The 19,304-nt window shown below is 42.1% G+C and overlaps 1 protein-coding gene and 1 pseudogene across 2 annotated transcripts in view; one reads left to right on the top strand and one right to left on the bottom strand.

The window, feature by feature from the left end:
* LOC121823571 (putative ATP-dependent RNA helicase DDX60) overlaps positions 1–19,304 on the top strand; it is a 126,531-nt gene that overhangs the window by 68,716 nt on the left and 38,511 nt on the right. For both annotated transcript variants that reach the window (XM_076553284.1, XM_076553283.1), the window contains 4 exons: positions 4,452–4,556; positions 5,076–5,204; positions 6,455–6,579; positions 10,601–10,759. In XM_076553284.1, coding sequence (XP_076409399.1) covers positions 4,452–4,556; positions 5,076–5,204; positions 6,455–6,579; positions 10,601–10,759 — 518 coding nt within the window. The remainder of the gene's footprint in view (positions 1–4,451; positions 4,557–5,075; positions 5,205–6,454; positions 6,580–10,600; positions 10,760–19,304) is intronic.
* LOC102911375 (GTPase HRas pseudogene) lies at positions 13,761–14,748 on the bottom strand (annotated as a pseudogene).

Genomic DNA, 19,304 nt, shown 5'->3' with positions numbered 1-19,304 from the left:
GTCCAGTCAGAGCTGGTCAATTCTGTGTCTCAGGAGGCCTATCTTGGTCTAGTGAGAGCTGGCAGATTCTGTGTCTCAGAAAGCCATTCCTGGTCTAATGAGAGCTGGTGGATTCCTTGTCTCAGGAAGTTACTGGGGTCTCAGGCAGATGGGTATTGGGGTAGGGTGTGGGTCTTGTAGATTGCAGGGTCCAATGGGGGATCTTGGTGGGGTTCCTGGCTGTGGGGAGTTTTCTCTACTGGTCAGCAACTGGGGCAGAGTTGGGTGGGGGTTCCCAGGGACTGGCTGTGTTCCAGGGCTTGGGTCCCAGAGCAGGACTCTCTGGGTGGGAGAGGAGTCACTCACCTCTTGTCCCAATGGGAGCTGGTGGATTCCTTGTCTCAGAAAGTTACTGGGGTCACAGGCAGATGGATATTGGGGTAGGGCATGGGTCCTGTGGATTGCAGGGTATGATGGGGGGTTTTGGTGAGGGCATGTAGCCAAGGGGAGTTTTCCCTGCTGATGAGCAACTGGGGCATTGTTGGGTGGGGGCTCCCAGGGACTGGTTGTGTCCCAGGGCCTGGGTCCCAGAGACAGGTCTCTCTGGCTTGATTTTTCTTTTGAAGCTCTTATAATGTGAAGCCTTTTTTTTTTTTAAGAGTCTTGCTGTGGTTTCTTCCACTGTTAGGTAAACTTCTTCACAGTACGTTTTGTTTATGGGCCAATAAAGTCAGATCACCACTGAACCTTCACCACTTGTCTTTTAGTGTTCTGAAATAACTGCTGCAGGATGAATTTCATGTACCTCCAGTTACTAACACTTTGTTGTGTGAATACTGGCTAAAAGGATAGCTGATTGGAATTATGTTTTTAAAACATTCACACATTTCACCTCTTTTAACCATCACAACGATTATGTAATGGAGGAAAATTATCCTACTACAATTTTCATTTTACAAATAATGGAAATGAGACATAGACAACTAACTCACTACTATAACAATAAGTAAATGGTACATACCAATCATAATCTCAGACTCAATGATTGACTCAATGTTGATATGAAAGATTTGTCTGTCATATATGCTGATGAGTGAGAATCACATGATTGTATTTGGCTATGTATTGTAATGATTTCCAAAGGTAATGAAATAAATCTGAATATGGATTTTTTTTGGTAAAATGTTTGTGAAGAAAGCTTCTCTTTTAGTGGTAATGGCCCAGATCAAACTCTAATTTCAACTGAAATATGGAAGAAATCCTGTGCCTTAACTTATACTAAGAACACACATGTTAAGCTAGCCATCAATAATAAAGAAATCCTTTTGTTTCCTACCTCTCTTCCTTTTCCCCCTCTTTCCTTCCTTGTCCCTCCACTCCCTTTCTGATATCTACAGATTTTCAGACATTCTCAACATTATCCTGTATCTTTAAAAGTAGCACAGTGCTTTAAAAATTGCTTGTTTTGTGTAAAGTGATCAAGACATGTTATCTTTAAGCAGCCTCAAGTATACTGGTTCAATGCTTGCTCCAAGTGCCTTCCCCTTCCACTTGGTAGCTATTAATGGAGTAGCCAGAAAGCAATAGAGTAGCTACAGTGTGGTCTGACCCTACGTGACTTCTGCAAAAGTCATGCTGTTGTATGAGCCTTAAGAGTTTTAGAACTTGGGAGCAAGAATACAGAGTAAATGCTAGGCTTAGGCATTGTTAAATAAATTTTAGCAGCCACTTGCATGTAGTTGGAAGTTTTCCTGTGTCCTGCATGGTCCCACAGTTGCTTTGGCCCAAGTAAACACACAGAGGCTTATATTACTTACAAACTGTATGGTCTATGGCAGACCTCTTGCTATCTAGCTCATATCTTAAATTAACCCATTTCTATTAATCTATGTTTTGCCATGTGTTCTGTGGCTTTACTGGTCTGTTGGCATGTTGCTTCTCCTTTGGTGGTGGCTGGTGTCTCTCCCTGCCTTCTTCTTGTCTCTGTGGATTTTCCACGTGCCTCTAAGCTGCCTTGCCATATGCCAAACGACTTTATTTATTAACCAGTCTGAGCAACACATATATACACTGCATACAGAAAGACATCACCCATCATTTCCCCCTTTCTTTCTATTCAAAAGGAAGATTTTAATTTCAACATAGTAAAATTATATATAACAAAATAGTTATCAAGCAAGAATTATAGTTATAATATCTAGTCTATTTGTATTTGGCAAAATTAAAGAAAATATCCTATCTATCTTATATTTGTGAGTCTAAGGTTTCATATCTACCTTATCTCTTATCATAACCAAGGAAAATCAAAATTATAACTATCTAGTCTTCAACTACATCAAAGACCTCAGAAGGATATAATATAACCTAAGTAAACAGGAAGTGCATTGTAAGCAACTTCCAAAAATCTAGAATGACAGAGATAGCTGCCTGCCTGGACAGTCATCAGAAGTCCCTCTGTAATGTTGGGGCATCCATCTTTAGCCCACAGGCCTAGAGTCTCTCAGTCATTTTTCTCTGTGTCTTGTAGAATGTCTGGCAGTTTCTTCTGCGAAGCAAGAACCTGAAGGACCATTTTACTTTGCAAAGTTCAGTGGTCACCTTCCTGTGGGTCCTGCATGTCCAGTCGATACAATATTTTGTCAAGCAGTCCATGCAAGAATAGTTTCTTGCTCAAATGGCTTTTGTTTTAATCAATCAATCAGAGCAACATATATTCACATCATACAGAAAGATACCACCCATCATTAAGAAAAGGGGAAGTGATGAGGAATGTCTTTTCTGTATGCTGTGAAAATGTGTTGCTCTGATTGGTTGATAAATAAAGCTATTTGGTCAATGGTGAAGCAGAATAAGGTTAAGCAGGACATTCCAACTAGAGAGAGAGGAAGGAGAAAGACAGAGGAGACGCTGCTACCTGCCACCATGAGAAGCAAGATGTAAAGGTACAGGTAAGCCACAAGCCATATGGCAAAGTATAGATTTATAGAAATCGGTTAACTTAAGACATAAGAACTAGATAACAAGAAGCCTGCCCTGGCCATACTTTAAAAATAATATTAGCCCGAGTATATTTATTTGGGTCTGAGCAACTGTAGGACTGGCAGGTGAGAGAGATTTGTCTTGACTGCAGGCTAGGCAGGACACAGGAAAGCTTTCAGTTATACTTGCATAAGATGTACTTACATAGGCCATTTCCCATCAAGGAATAATAGAAATGAGTATAAATTCCAAATGTGTAAATAATTCTGAACAGTTTTATTACACTTAGATTAAATGAATGTACTGAGTGGGTTAAAAATACCCTAAAATGTGATAAATTGTAAGGACATCAAGAGAAGAATCATCTACCTCTCTGCTTCCTTTATGGCTATGTCAAAAAAATGATTTCCAAAAGCAAGAGATAGGAGAGTACAAATGAGCTGGCCTTAACCCAACAGAAGCAAGGGATCGCTAGTGAGGGATTGCCCTCGGCCATGTATGTCTTGTTCCTGGCAAATTGCAGCCTTGTTTGCACTTTGCCCTCAATTATCATGCCATCCAGGCGCAGTTGCTGCTGTCGGGAGAGCTGTTGGCCTGGGAAACACTTGAAAGAACTATCATCTCTTGCTCAATGTGGAGTGATCGTTAAGATCACCCATGGTACTAGGAACACTTGCATTTGCAATATAATGAAAGGGCAGAATACTGCCGTACGGTGATTTACTGTTACTTCTTTTTGCTCTCTGCCTAAATTAGTTCAGATTTTGCCTGTTTGCCTGTTTGTAGTAAGAACCAACTAGATTGAATCCTAGCTTGGACCATAGAATTGTTAAATTCCTTAAAAATTATGAACTATGAACTTATTAAATGATAAACCGTATTGATGGACAATGCACCAGTCAATGCAGAATATGGCTAAGACACATATCTATTATCTAGTTTCGCTCTCACAACTAATCAGTAACACAGGTGAAGCTAATATTTTATTTTAGAAATGAGGTAACTGAAGCCTGTGTAAAAGGGTAAGAAACTTAAGAAATCCCAAGCCTGTGACCTAACAGGAGATTTGTATTTTAAAATTTACAAGGATTCTTGGGTTAATTTTGTTTCATTTTGGTTTGGCTGAAAAAGTAACCACGCCCAAGTGATAATTAAGAAGACTAACATTAGCTGATGGATGTTTCTGCAGTTAAGAGAACCCTGCAGAAGACGTGAGTTTGTGCCCCAGCACCCACACTGGGTGGTTCACAACAGTCTATAACTCCAACTCCAGGGCATCTGCTGCTGTCTTTTGGCCTGGAGGGAAGGGGGCAGAACCCCCTCCCCCCACCACACACACACAATTTATAAAAGTTCTTTTTTAAAGGCAATAAGTTTAATGCAATATTAACCATTTTTCCAGCTCTTAATCCTCAAATAAATATTCCTTGTAAATGTTTGCATTTTATAGGTAAAATAAAATATTAATAAATTTGATTTAATTTTAATCATAGATTGAAAAGTATGGATTCCCTTCTGACCTTGCCTTTTCATCTCGAGAAAGCATCCAGCTCTATGACACTATGCTTCAGGTCTGGAAGAGTTGGCCTCAGGTCCAGGTAAACAATCTTCATGGAATCCATGCTGTTATAATAGAACTAACTCACCATTACTGTTCAGAATCACATGGTCACCATTTCTACCACTTGCATTTGGTGGTTTAAAATGATTGGCAGACCTTTTCCTAGAGGAAATGGCCTCCTTATGCCTTCCTAGTTAAATGGGCTAGAAATGGTATTTTATGTCAACTCCTGAAAATGTCCCTTCTTTCTCCTTCCCAGACATTGTGGTATCTGGGTCCCTTTCCCACTCTAGGTTTCTAGTCTTCAGATTCTTTTCACCTCATTTTGTTCTCTGTGTCCTGCTGGTTGCTTTCCCCAGAGATCTCTTTGCTCTGTCTTCTTGCCTTTGAAGAGTTCATACATAGTTCTATATATTAGAAGGTATGGGGAGGTAAGAGAAGTCCACTGCCTCTAAACTAAGAGATTGTAAAACTGTCAATGAAAAGGATAATTGAGAAATATCTTTAAGTTTTCTGGCATTATTTTTTATAGAATTTGATGGTCTTCCTTTCCCAGAACCTGTGTCCAGAGAACTTTGCTCATTTTAAGAACAAAATAGTCATTAAGAAATTGGATGCTAGAAAATATGAGGAGAGCTTAAAGGAAGAATTCACGAATTGGATTAAAAACGGCAACAAGGAGCAGGTAATTTCACACATTTTAGGCAAGCTCTCTATTTTGTTTTCCTGAGTTTTATCATTCAATCAATAATACTATTTCTCTCCTTTGTGGTTTTCAAGGCTTATTTTAGATTTTAACTTAGACTTGATGTATAGTGATTCTGAGCTGAAACAAAAAATAAAGGAATTTTTTTTTTTTTAGATCTCTTCTTCAGTGTCTCCTAAACTTGGTAAGAGGCTATGGGTTCTTCATGGATTTGATGGCAGACAAGAGAGAATACAAGATGCATGGTTGGGATAATTGATGTTTTTGGCAGCATAGAGATGAGACTCAAGGAACTGAAACACATTTTTACCTTTCTTCCTTTCTTAGTTTTGGAGTTGTATTTCTCTTTAACAAGTTATCATTTGGGAATTTCATGTGCATGTGTTTTCAGATCCATTCCCCAATCCTCCCCCACCAAGTCCTCCTATATCCCTTCTACCAATCCCTTCCAACTTCATGTGCTCCTTTCAAACTCACTGAGTCTGTTCATTGTTGCCTATGTATGCATGGGTGCAGGGCTGTCTGCTGGAACATGGGTAGCCTATCAGCATATGAGAAGAACACTGACTGTCTCCTTTCCACGGAAGCCATCATTTGGCAGTAGCTCCTCAGTGAGGGTTTATGAGCCCCCCACCCCCATGCTGAAATTATTTCGGACTTGATCTTATGAGCTTTTTTGCAGGTATCCACAGCTGTTGTGAGCTCATGTGTTCCATGTCCCTGCTGTGTCCAGAGACACATGTTTGCAGCTGTTTTGGGGGTTTTATGGAACTAGATGCTTATACATTTATTTTCTTTAAACTTATCATCAAAAATTGAGATTTCTGATTTTTTTTTAAGGAATAGTATACATGATATCTTTTTCATGTGATCCCGTCCCCACTCCTGTACCTTTTTTTTCTTTCGTTTGGAAACATAATCTAGTTAAGTTACATTTTCCTTTGGTTATCTTGTTATTCAAAACCTCTTAGTCAGGTTTAGGTATGTTTTCTGCCTGCTGGATTTGTGTTGTCTCAGACAACTGCAGGTGTGTGTGTACAGTACACCAGAAGTTTGTTATCAAGTCTGCAGTTTGCATGTGATTTTGCTGTGGCTTACCACAGTCCTGTGGTGTAGTCTCATAGGATTATTTTGAAGAATGACAAAAACAAAGAGTAAACAACTATGAAAATATTTTCTGTGCTGTGCACATTTTAATACAACCACCTTCCTTTCACTCACCGTCACAGGCCAGGATGGTGCTGCAGAAACTGAGTCCCGATTTCCATGACTACTCAGGGCGTATGCTGGACTTCTTTCCGAATCTTGTTGAGAAGCTCAGGGAAATGGAGAAGTTGCCTGCACTGTTCTTTTTGTAAGTTATTTAACATTGTGACATAATTTGTGTTAAGCTCCTTCCTTTAAGGTACAGGAAATCATATACACGTTACCACTGTGGTCTAGTACTTATTATTACTTTGGTTGTTTGTTCACTTGTCAAAATCATATGACTTATTTAAAGTCATAAAATTGTCTAGATCCACTTTTTGTTGTTCTGGTTCTGTTTGTTTGAGATAAGATCTTGAGCCCATTGAACATAGCCATCATTGTTGCTATGCCAAACAAAATTTAAGTTGTTTTTTTTTTTTGTTTTTTTTTGTTTTTGTTTTTGGTTTTTCGAGACAGGGTTTCTCTGTGTAGCTTTGTGCCTTTCCTGGAACTCACTTGGTAGCCCAGGCTGGCCTCGAACTCACAGAAATCCGCCTGGCTCTGCCTCCCGAGTGCTGGGATTAAAGGCGTGCGCCACCACAGCCCGGCAAAATTTAAGTTTTTATAATATGGTACAATATATATTGGTAAAATATTTATATATTTTAAACTAATTGTAATGAGAACTGTAACCTAGAGTCAGTGATTTCTTTTCGAATTTCATGTTATAGAATGTAGTAGCTTAAAATTGAATATACTAGTTTAATGGATCCAGTTCTGATAAAATGGCACCAAAGATAATTCAGTTAGTGGATAAACGTTTATAGATTAACCTTGTTAACTCTGTGACAAAAAGAGAATACTCACTGTAGACATTTTCAAACTACTCTTAATCCACAGGATCATCCAATAAATAAAACCATTGTATTATAAAGTTTAATACTTATGCACATGCACAGAAACATATAGTAATGAATCATAACTGGTGATAGAAATTCAAAACAATGGTGGTAGATGAGGCAAGGTCATATTTGATTAATTTTGGAGATTCTAGTAAAGCTGTTCCTTTTGCCTGTGTATGTAAAACAAGAGAAAAACTCTTTCCTGTGCCATAAAAAAATTCACTCGGTTATCTGCTTCCCTTCAAAGTACAGCCATGGGTATTAGAAGCAAGAGCCATTCTCTGTGTCTGAGATACATATGCAAGCTTAACCGCAGTGTTGAAATCACAGAACAATTTTTTTTATCATTTATATATTTGTGTGCATAGGGATTTGAGCATATGTTATTTTCTTCTATCCTGTTGAAAGAATTAAATTGGTCAATAGGGGAAAAGCATACTCACTGATTTAGAATAAATAGTACGTGGCATGGGAGCTTCATAAGAAAATGGCGACCCAATGACATGAGGAATGGACACTTCAGCCTGAACTGAACAAAGCTTTAGTGGCTTACCACATAGTGATAGCCCCAACATTCTGTACCATGATGTCTGGAAAAGATGTGTGGGATGTGTTTAGAGGTTTGGCAGTTGGAAATGTTGATCAGTACTTAAGGGCATACATTTCAAGGCCAGGGCTCAGCATAAATCCCACTTCTCTCCCCTGTAGCTGGGTCACAGATGGCCAGGCACTCAGTGACAGTAATCATACAGAGAATTTTGAAGAAAACAAAATCCAAAGATCATGGGTGTGTAGTCCAGTGGTATAAAATATTAATTGCATATGTGCCATTTTTAGGTCATTTTCATTCTGTGTAATTCTGTGCCAGAGAAATTTGGGAGGCACAGTTATTTTCAAGCAATGTAGATTTTTGAAAAGAGGTACATTATGATGGAAATGACTGGAACTTTCATGACATAAAAATAATATCACAACCGTACCATCAGAAACGTGGATTTGAAGACCCACTCTGTTACATACAAGTGGGGTATACTCATGGGTAGGCCCCTTAATCTCTTTATATCTCCATTTTCTCTTCTGTAGTATGGGAATGATAGAATTGGAATAATTTTTGATATAATAGTTATTGTATCAAATGAGTTATTACATTCAAAGCACTTAGAATTGCCCCTGACAACAGAAACTATAATATGTCTAGTCCTCTTCTTATTTTGTTACCTGATGTGGCCATAAGAATTGACAGTTGTTTCTTAGTCCTTACTTCACCAGGGTAGCTCCCTAATTCCATGAATTTTTTTTCTAATTAATTTTTGTGACACTGACTAGGAATTGATCCCAGGGCCTCACACACTAGTAAATCATTCTGCCACTGAGCAATATCTCAGACATGTTTATTTTCTTTTTTTTTCTGATAGGATCTCACCAAGTTACCCAGGCTGGTTTTGAACCCTTTCTGTATATTAGGCTAACCTTCAACTTGTGATTCTCCTGCCTCAACCTTCCTCCTAGCTGGGATTGTAGACAGGCCTGTAACAACTGGCCCAACTTCACAATTTTTAAAATAATGGGTTTGTGAAGTTTTACTTTTTAAAAGAAAATATTTTGTCTCACATTTTATGCTTAAACTTTATTACAAAATTCCAACTTGTTATTTGCTATAATGTAATATAGTGATTTTGTGAAGTAGCTACTTCAGACACAGCATTTGGCTCCTAGCCATTGTGATGAAATGAAATGATTTTTTTTTCTGCTTGTCATCAGAAACTCTGCATTACAAACATTTGAAATTCATGTGATGCAAACTAGGTGTGTTTGCTTTTACAGTTTCTGGAGAGAGAATTCGACCAGCAATGTTTATTGCTCAGATATGAGAATTCTAAATGGTTAAGATGCAGACTAGGTCCACAGGGTGAGCCCCAGGGTTCCAAGAAGTCTGCACCAAGAAGTAGTTTTAGGTATTTACATTTTCAAAGGTATAAAGGCCATGTATAGGAGACCTTCTGGGCTATAAAACCTATGACCTCCAGGACTTCCTCCCTTCTGGAAATAAATGATCATGTGACAGTGAGAAGTTATGCCTCTTTCCATTTTGCCAAAAGAACAATTTTTTTGGTTGGCTAAGAACCTTTCTCATCTTTCAGGAAGATGTGTGGAAGGTGGGGTGATTTTCTCTTTTTTCTGTTTATAAATCATTACTTCATTGTACCTGGGCATGTCTGTCTTGTGGAGAGTTTCCATGAGCTCATACTGCTGTGTCAGAGGAATATGATATTGGGGAAACTTGTTCCACTTTATGGTTTCAAATTGGGAGTTATATGGACCTAGAGCACCCAGAATTCAGAATAAAATTCACAAAGGTGGGCTTCAAAAACCCAGGAGGTATATGTCACTGCTTTCTACTGGTGTGTGCTTGGACAGTTTCTGCTAGCTAGTAGTGCTGTTTTGGAAGGTTTTGGAAAGTTATGAGATGCTACCTTACCCATGGACCTGGTCTGAGAAGTTGTCACTTATACTTCTTAGATCAGAGCTACGAATTAAACAACAGCCTGCACACTAAATTTGTGCAGAAATGTAAGCCTTCCTGGATACCTTAATTACTTTTCTATTGCTGTAAAATTATGGCCAAGACAACTTGTAGAGGAAGGAATTTACTGGAGTCCACAGTTCTAGAGAGTCCATTACCATTATGGCAGGTGGATGTGACAGCAGGCAGGTAGGCATGGTGCTGGAGATTATATCATTATCAGAAAATATGGTTCAGAGAGAGAGAGAGAGAGAGAGAGAGAGAGAGAGAGAGAGAGAGAGAGAGAGAGAGCTAACTAACTGGAAATAGAATGGCATGGGCATTTGATACCTCAAAACCTGATCCCAGTTGCACTCCTCCTCCAACAAGGCTACACCTCTTAATCCTTCCCAAACAGTTCCACCAACTACAGACTTTGTATTCAAATACATGAGCCTATGGGGACCATTCTCTGTCAAATCACCATATTGGGCTACTGGGGTCAAGCCTTGAAGTCTTATAGCCAGCCATACTTTCTGTTTGTGCTCAGCCTCTTGACTATAGACACAATGTGACTGGCCACATATTATTTCTATGCTTACCCTTATCCCAGAATAAATAGCTGTGTCTTTTTGAACTGTAAACCAGTTTAAACCCTTCCATAATTGCTTCTTGTCAGCCATTTACTCATAGCCATGAGAAATATAACACAACCAGAAAAGATGGAGAGACCTAATCTTATGACAATATGATATTTTAAATACACATTTGTTTGCTTCCAGATTTAGTTTAGAGTCTGTAGAAGGATGTGCTAAGGCTGCTTGGAAATTCCTAAAGAACAAAGAGGTGGAGGAAAGGCCTCCCAATGCTGATAAAGAAGCTCTTGCCATGATTAACAAACTTCAAAAAGTTCAAAAGTCTTTGGAGAAACGAAAGATAAAGTAAGTATTTCACTAAGCAAATTGGCCACGTAAGGGTTTGTAGAACCCAAATGTCCTAGTAGGAAATGCTCATTGAAAATGCTTTATAATGAAATTCTAATTATGTCTTGGATTGTTTGTGTTTTTAAATTTCAGAGGGAAAATTGGGTGAAGATAAGTGACCAGCAGCACATATTCCTTACTTGCATAGATTAGTTTAATTTATGGCTCTTTGAAACAGGTCCAGATTCTCTCAGTCTATGTATTTTACAGAACTTGACAAGATCATCCCACAATGCCCATGTGACTGTGTCTTGACTCATGATACATTATCACTGTGTGAGCCATAGAGTGAGTTTTGTACTGGACTACAACACCGATTTTACACTTGGAAGGCCATTTCTCTCAGGGTGTAGCTAAAATGTGTCCTTCTCATAATCCTCTCCATCTTGAGTGACTGTGTGGGTTGGAAACTCTCCATATTTCCCTCTTATGAGTGGAGAGATATTTATGGACTTAAGACTCTCTAGACTCAATACTCTCTAACCTTACTAACCTGATCTTATAAACTTTGAAATTGGTTAAATTACTCTATGTTTGGTATTCTTTCTCCCTGTTGCCCAGCTGATGGAGTCTAATATCTACTGTTGATCATCCAACAGTTTTGGCTTTTGTTTTTCCTTTTTCCAAGCATTTCTTGCCACTCCCTTTTAGGATATTTATCATTCTAGTCACTTCATTTATCCTTCTATCTCTTTCTTACCATGGGCCCAAATGTCTGTCTCTTTAGTGTCTTCACACTTATTGCACCCATCATGTGTACTCATAAATTTGTTATCTACTTTCTAAATCTTGTACTCATTCCTGAACTTAGACTTATAATTTTTTGTATGTTCTACTTTGTTTAGTTAGGAGATAAATTATTCTGCATTTTTAAAATATACACACTGACCATCCTTTATCTGAAAAATATAAAATCCCAAATCTTTCAAAATCTGAAACTCTAGGTGCTCAGGTAACACTGGTTATGGAAATTTTTACATAATAAAACTTGTTATATATATAAATTTATTTAAAATATGTTTAAAATTGCCTTCAGGCTATATTAGGGGGTAATATAAATAAAATCTAAATAAATTTTCTTGTTTAGACTTGGGGTGCCATCCCAAAATTTGTTGTTATTTATTGACCAATATTTCAAATATTCAAAAACTAAAATTCGATTCCCAAGCTCTTTGTATAAGGGACACTAAATCTTTATTAGTTTCCCTAAATCCTAAGCTTTTTTACAACAAGAAGCTCACATTTTCCTCTTTGAACCTTCATAGCCTGACAGATAATAGTTGTTCCAGGGATTTTTATTTTAAAACTATTAAAAAAACTTATATTATTTTTATTGAGAATTTTATGCATGAGTATTGTATTTATATCATTCCTCCACACACTCTTCCTGCCCTCCAGCTCCTCTCCTGTCCCTTCCCTTTCCAATTCATAATCTCTTCTTTTGTAATTAGCACACACACAAATACATTCTATTGATACCATTTTGTGTGCTTATATGAATGCATGTTTAGTGATGACTACTTGGGATTGGATAAGCTATCAGGAGGCTAGTAACTAGAGAGGACTGATTCTCCCTCTTTTGCCAGCCAATTAATACCTATAGCTCTTCATCTAGTGTGGGGACCTGCCCCACCAGGAACTTAGGTCACCTGTGAAGAGGTGGCCTGGAATGGAGGAAAGGCAAGTGCACACTGCTCCCTGTTCCCCAGCCTCCCTCTTACCCGGAGACAATCAGATGCAGCAGGGAGTCAAGTCAAGCAAGAATTCATTTATTGATGGGCAGTAAGCCTCTTTTATACCAGAAAACCTCAGAACCCTAGGAGGGGGTGAAGGAACCAACCAATCACTTTAAAGGTCACCCTATTTACAAGTTGTTTATGCCCTAACACCATCTCCTGTTTTTAGTATCTTATCTTAGCATAAATAACTTGAGCTAACTTCCTTTCTCACCATTTGTCTTTAATCTCCATACACACAACCCAAGCTAACTTCCTCTTAGCCATCCTTTGTATCTATTCTCTGCACAAACAGCTTAAACTAACTTCCTCTCCACATCATCCTTTGTATCTACTCTGTTTGTAAACAGCTTAAAGCTTAAGCTCTATTTGTCTACATTTCTCTTGGCACCCTCTTTGCAGTCCATGTATGCCCCACAGATTGCCCCTTTTTGTTTTTTAAATAAGGTGGGCTGTTTACTTGTTTGGCATCCCCCCCCTTTTTTTTTCAAGTCAAACCTAACATTTATTGAGAACACAGAAAATCAGTTAACAGATCAGTCCTACTGTCCCTCAGTGATTTAGTTATGAAGCAAAAACATTATAGGTTTTCAGTCCTAACCCTAGTTCTAAGGAGAGAAGAGTTAAGAAACCAGTTAAAGGTACAAAGACAGAGTTATCTTTCCCGACCCCTACCCCCAAAGGTAGCTGATGATTTCCAAAACGAGGCTGTTTTAGTCACATTTAGGAATTATTAGGACCAGTCTATCTTTAAGTCCAGTCCCATGGAGAATTGTCAGCCCCACACCTCCAGAGAAGGTTGGTGCTGAGTTGTCCTCATCATACATGGTCACCAGTGTCCATTATGCACTTGGCCTCCAGCACATGCTTCTCCCAGTTCAGGGCCCAGCAAGTGCTCACCTTTAAGCTGTGAGGGAGCTACACACTGGGAAGTAGTCTTTGATGAAGGAGAAGTACACACAGGCTCAGCCTGTCCAATGACATCTGTCCTCCCACCGGGTTGTGGACCCCAGGAAGACCTGGAGGAAGATGTAAGCAAAGGGAAGTTACCATTGCAAATGTTGAGCGGTTCCCAGGAACTGTGGTCCAGGTTTTTGGTTGAGGTAGAGAAGGTCAGTGTCCTCATGGATGTAGATCCAATCATCCTCATGCAGCCGTGTGTGGAAAGATACTGGCCCAAGTGAAAGCTGGGGACTTCTTCAGGAGCACAGAGCAGAGGTATGTCATCTGGCTGGTCCACGTACAGCCTCTCTTAGTAAGCATCCATTGAGAAGTAGAGGTCCAGTGGGGCTTCGCTCAGCAGCGGCAGCAGAAAAGACAGTTTTAACCTCAGCCCCCGGGTGCTGGATGTTGCTTTCTCCATTGGCTGTGTGTGTGAGGGCTGAGGTGGAAGGGCAGGTTGGTCTATGGCGGTGGGGTGTGGCCACACCAGAGGCCATCTTGGTAGAGTCACCATTGTCCCCAGGATCCGAGGATGTTGAGGAGCCAGTAGTGGGGCCCTGGGAAGTGGTAGCAAATACTGGAAGCAGGTGGTAGAGTTCTCCTGGGGTGGGTGTCAGAGGTTGCTGTAGGGAAGCGGGGGAGGCCGAAAGATGTGGGGGCAGCGGTGGTGTGGGACGACCATCAGCTGGAGTACCGCCATCTGATGTCAAAATAGCACACACTTGCAGCTCATGTAGCCAGGGCCACCCTTATCAGGAGTTATCCTGTAGTTTGTGTTGCCGAATCTCACATACAAGTGTGTAGAAGGCATCTCCACACCCTACTGGGTTCTGGCTGATGTTTCCATGTAGGGGATGCCATAGCTGTCGGCAAGGTCCTGGGCCTGCCAACACTAAACAGTACAAGCAGCTAAGTCACACTTGTTCCCCACCGGCACCATTGGCACATCGTCTGAGTCCTTTATCCATTTGATCTGCTCCCTGTATTGATGGATGTTGTTAAAGGACTTGGTGTTGTTGATAGCAAACACACAGAGGAAACCCTTCCTGTGTGGATGCATTGGCCCTTCATGGCACCACATTCCTCCCAACCCACTGTGTCTAGGATGTCCAGCAGACATGCCTCCCCATCAATGACCACCTGTCTCTGATAGAAGTCCTCTATGGTGGGGTCATATTCATCCACAAAATGATTCTGGATCAGCTGGATGGTCAGGGCACTCTTTCACACACCTCCAGCACCCACTACCGCAAGCCTGTATTCTGTCATCATTTTTTGTAGGGACTGTCACTCCAGGAGCTCCTGCCCCACAAGGGGCACGGAGTGGCTGGGGAGCAGAAGGCCCTGACTGGGGCCCGATGCTGGTGTCCTTATAGCCCTGAGGTCAGAATGTGATGGCCTCAGGGTGCAGAATAACTGAATATGGGTGCTAATTCCCTATTTTGTTCTATTAAAACAAAAACATATTTAAATTTAACAGCTATTTATCAGAGGTTATTTAGCTCTGGGGTTAACTCCCTGCGTTTGTAAAAGGGGGTGCCTTTAGGAAGGGTTGACAAACCTGTTGTTATTATTATTATTATTATTATTATTATTATTATTATTATTATTATTTGTTAGTCAACCTGACCTTGGGCATCTTTTTGTTGTGGAGGGGTGGGAAGAAATTTTAGATTTCTGGTGGGGAGCCAGATTGGGGCTGTTTTTCCAAAGGGGAAGATGCAACCATACCCCCCACCCCACAGTAAGTAGGGGCTCTGGTCCCCTCCACTGAAGTGTTAGAGGGTCTCTCCATCATACTTGAATCTGAGGTTTGGGGTTTGATTGACCCCAATGTTTTTGAAATCTGGTTTCATTGGGTCCTTTGGACAGATTCAAAATATTAATAGTGAATAAGGCCTGCTGTAACTGAATATGGGGGGTTACTCCCCCTTTTTGTTTTAAAAGCTGTTCTTTAAGGCATTGGTAGTTTCTTTCAATGATTGCCTGCCCTTGAGGGGATTCTTGTGGTGGGTTTTATATGCCAATGCTCAAAGAACTCTGTCATGGCCCTGCTGGTGAAGCAAGGTCCATTATCTGTTTTAATTTGTGATGGCAGGCCCAGAGTAGCAAAGCATTGAAGGAAATGGGAATATGCATGTTTGGTCCTTTCTCCCATGTGGGCTGTGGCCCAGGAGGCCCCTGAAAAGGTGTCTATTGATACAAAACTGTACTTAAGTTTGCCAAAGGGCGAGAAATGACTAACATCAGTTTGCCAAAGGACGTTTGACTTCAGCCCTCTAGGGTTGACCCCTGGTGTCTGCTGGGGAGGCACTCTGAGAAAGGGCTGGCAGGCCTTGCATGTATGTATTATTTTTTTGAGATATTTAACAGGTATGTGAGGGAACCTATGCTGCAAGCCCCTCCAATTAAGGTGGGTCAGGCCATGCAAGTTAGTGGCCTCTTGTAATGTAAGCATTTGGGTCCCAGAGGCCAATTCATCCACCCAACTATTTCCCCTAGCCAAAAACCCTGGAAGCCTGGAGTGCCCTCTCAGGTGTGACACATGAATGGGATGCTCCCTCCCCTCCAGCAGTCTCCTGAGGCTCATTATTAATGGAGAGATAGGGTCTGTATCCAGGCGAATGTGTGCCTGGGGCCAATGTGGTAGCAAATTCACCACATATAGGCTGTCAGAATATAGATTGAAAGGCCCCTGAACATTTTGAAGGGCCATGATAACTGTCAACATTTCTTTATATTGTGCTGATCCCTGGCAGGGTCGGAACTCCTACAGGTATGGGGAGTCTTGATCTTCTCGGAAAACGGCAAAGGCCGATCCTGCTCTGCCCCCATCTGTGAATACATGAAGGGCATCTGGGATGAGTTCCAATGGGAACAGTTGAGGAAGTATTAACGGGAGTCTCCAGAGCACGACTGTCCATGGGAAAGGCCCATAATGGCAGCCAAGGGACCCTAAGAACCCTTCAAGGGAGAGTGTGAGCCAGGCATTAGCTCTGGAAAGCCATTCCACATCAGCCATCTGAAAAGGGAAGGCAATAGATTGAGGGTCAATTCCAAAGTGTCTCTGGGCTTGTGTTCTACCTCTGATTATAGTATCTGCAGGCTGATCAGCCTGAGAGTACTCTCCCGGCGCACTCCCCAGGAAGGTGTGGACCCATTCAATAGGCTCTCCCTCCTGTACCAGTACCGTTGAGATTAGGGTAGCAGTTGTGAATAACCAGAGGGAGATGGGAAGATCAATAGAATATCTCCGTAGGGAGACCTTACCAAGGGTCTCCTGAATCTGCAGGAGACTGGCCCAATGTTCAGGTGTGAGGACAATGATATCCTGAGGTGTCTTGCCTTTCAGCAAGGACAACAAGAGTACAAGGTTCTCTTTGGAAATGGGAATCCAGGGCAGTAACCAGTTGATTTCTCCCAGAACACTCTGTAACTGAGTTAGGGTCAAGGATGTATGGACATCCAGCTTGGGCTTGAGTGGGCATGCTCAGGTCAGAGTAAGCTCTGTACCAAGAATCTTAAAGGGTGCCACCCTCTGAACTTGGTTGGGGGCTGCTGTGAATCCTCCTTTCTGTAGTTGTTCTAGCACTTTGTATACCAGATCTTGCAAGTAGGAGGGGTCCCTATGTCCCAAAATGATGTCATCCATACAGATATAGGTAAGTGACCCATCCTTCCTTAACAGGGGCCCTAATAAGGTGGCTGGGTATTGTTGACAGAAAGCTTGGCTATTGGCCATTCCCTGGGGTAACACAGTCCACTTAAACCTCTGATCGGGTTGAGAAAAATTAAAGGAAGGAATGGAGAAGGCAAATTTAGAACAGTCGTCTGGGTGGAGGGGAATAGAGAAAAAACAGTCCTTAACATCTATTACCACCAGGGCATACTCAGCAGGTATGACTGGGACCCAGGGCAAACCCCTCAAAGGGGTGCCCACTAATTCCATCCTTTCATTTACTCTTCTTAGGTTCTGCAGCATACGCCTGGTTCCAAAGGCCTTTTTGATTACATAAACAGGTGTATTCCAGGGACTCATGGAAGGGCATACATGCCCAAGGTCCAATTGTTCCTTGACAAGAATTTGAAGCACCTCTAACGTAGGTCTAGTAAGTGGCCAATGCTCCACCCATATCGGGTTACCCAGTTTCCACCTAATAGGGGGTACCCAGGGGTAGTGGCCTCTAGGATTGGGGGTAGACCCAAGTAGGCTTATTAGGGTCATTCCTGTAATGGGTGAAGAAGTCCTCACCGTTTAACTTCTCTATTCCCCATCGCTTGCCTTGGGCTTCTTCTTCCTCCAAAATGTCATCATAAAAGGCCCAATGGTCAGTGGTGAGCACTGCATCCATTTGGGATAACATGCCCTGTCCCAGAAGGTTGGCCGCGAGGTTATCTGCCACAAGCGGGCATATCTTGCCCTGTTCTCCATCTGGGCTGGTCCATTTAAGGAGTGCAACTGTCTCTAAGGACTGGGTGTTCGTTCCCCCCTACCCCAAGTATTTGGGGTCCAGCTGCTAAGTCCCAATGAGGGGGCGCCTCCTCCCGGTGGATTACTGTCCTGTCAGCTCCTATATCCACTAGAAAGTGGAACCTTTTTTCCACCTATAACAGCACTCATCTTGGGGAGGTGACCTGGGGTCAAGGGAATGGTCTAGTTGGCATGGGCCACTCCGGAGGGCCGTGCCTGCCCCCTTTTAAGGGGGGCTCCTCCTTTGGTTGATGGGGCTAGAGGGTGCCCCTGTTCTAGTTTAAAGGCTTCCCATCGATATCAAACTTTGATCTACAGTCTTTTCTCCAATGATATCCCTTCCGACACCTAGGACAGGGGGTGGTAGGGTGCCTTATTTCTCCTGACTGACCTAAGGCCTTTTTTTGGCCACTGGGAGGCTGTTACAGAGGACACTCTAGCTTAAAATGTCCCTCCTGCCCACATTTAAAACAGGGGGTCGTAGGCTTCGTAGTCCCCTGACTCTGGGTTGCCAGGGCCCGTGAAAAAGCCTCAGTCAGGGCAGCCATCTGGCATTGCAACGCTAAGGCCAGTGTCTGGTTCTGGTGATGCTGGGTGCCTAGATCTTGTGTGGCTACCACCCACTGGCCCATGGAAGTCTCTTTCAGCCATGCACAGGCAGCACGGTGTTCTGTATTCATTCCATCCCAGACCAGAATCTTTATAAATTGGTCCCAGAGGGGTCCAGTTGGTAGTTTGTGATTGATGCTTTCTTGGACCCGGTCTATAAATTCTGGTAGGGTCTCATTGGGCTTCTGCCTGACTCCAGCTATGGGGGATTCTGTAGGCCCCTCATCTAGCTTACCCCAGGCTGCTAGTCCTGCCTGTCGCACCTGGTCTCGATATGGCGCTGGGAACATGGCCTGCTGGACCCCAGTAGAGTACCCGTCAGCAGTTCCTGCCAACATGCCATAAGTAATCGGGATCGCGGGCTGAGCAGCTCGATTGGCCTCTGCTCGGACTCTACATTCCTCCTTATAGTGGCCACACCATTTTATATATTGGGTGCGTGAGAAGACAGCCTTAGCCAGGTCCAGCCAATCCTTGGGGACACAAGGATTATACGCAATATCTTGCAGTAGGGGCTGGGACCAAGGGGCATTCGGCCCATCCTCTGGCACTGCCTTGCAGAGTTCCTTAAGGTCTTTAGCCTCCCATGGGTACCATTCTTGTGGCCTATTAGGGCCAGGGGCTAGATTAATGTGAAATGCCTGGAGGGTCTGTTCTTGGGGCCCTGTGCAACCGGCTCCCCGATCCCTGGCTGATGGCCAGTCATAGGTACCCCAGTCACATAGGTCCCTTCTAAGGGTAGTAT

Source organism: Peromyscus maniculatus, chromosome 17 (assembly GCF_049852395.1).
Source record: "Peromyscus maniculatus bairdii isolate BWxNUB_F1_BW_parent chromosome 17, HU_Pman_BW_mat_3.1, whole genome shotgun sequence".
Lineage (NCBI taxonomy): Eukaryota > Metazoa > Chordata > Mammalia > Rodentia > Cricetidae > Peromyscus > Peromyscus maniculatus.
Note: the sequence above shows the minus strand (reverse complement) of the source record. Positions and strands in the feature narration are given on the sequence as shown.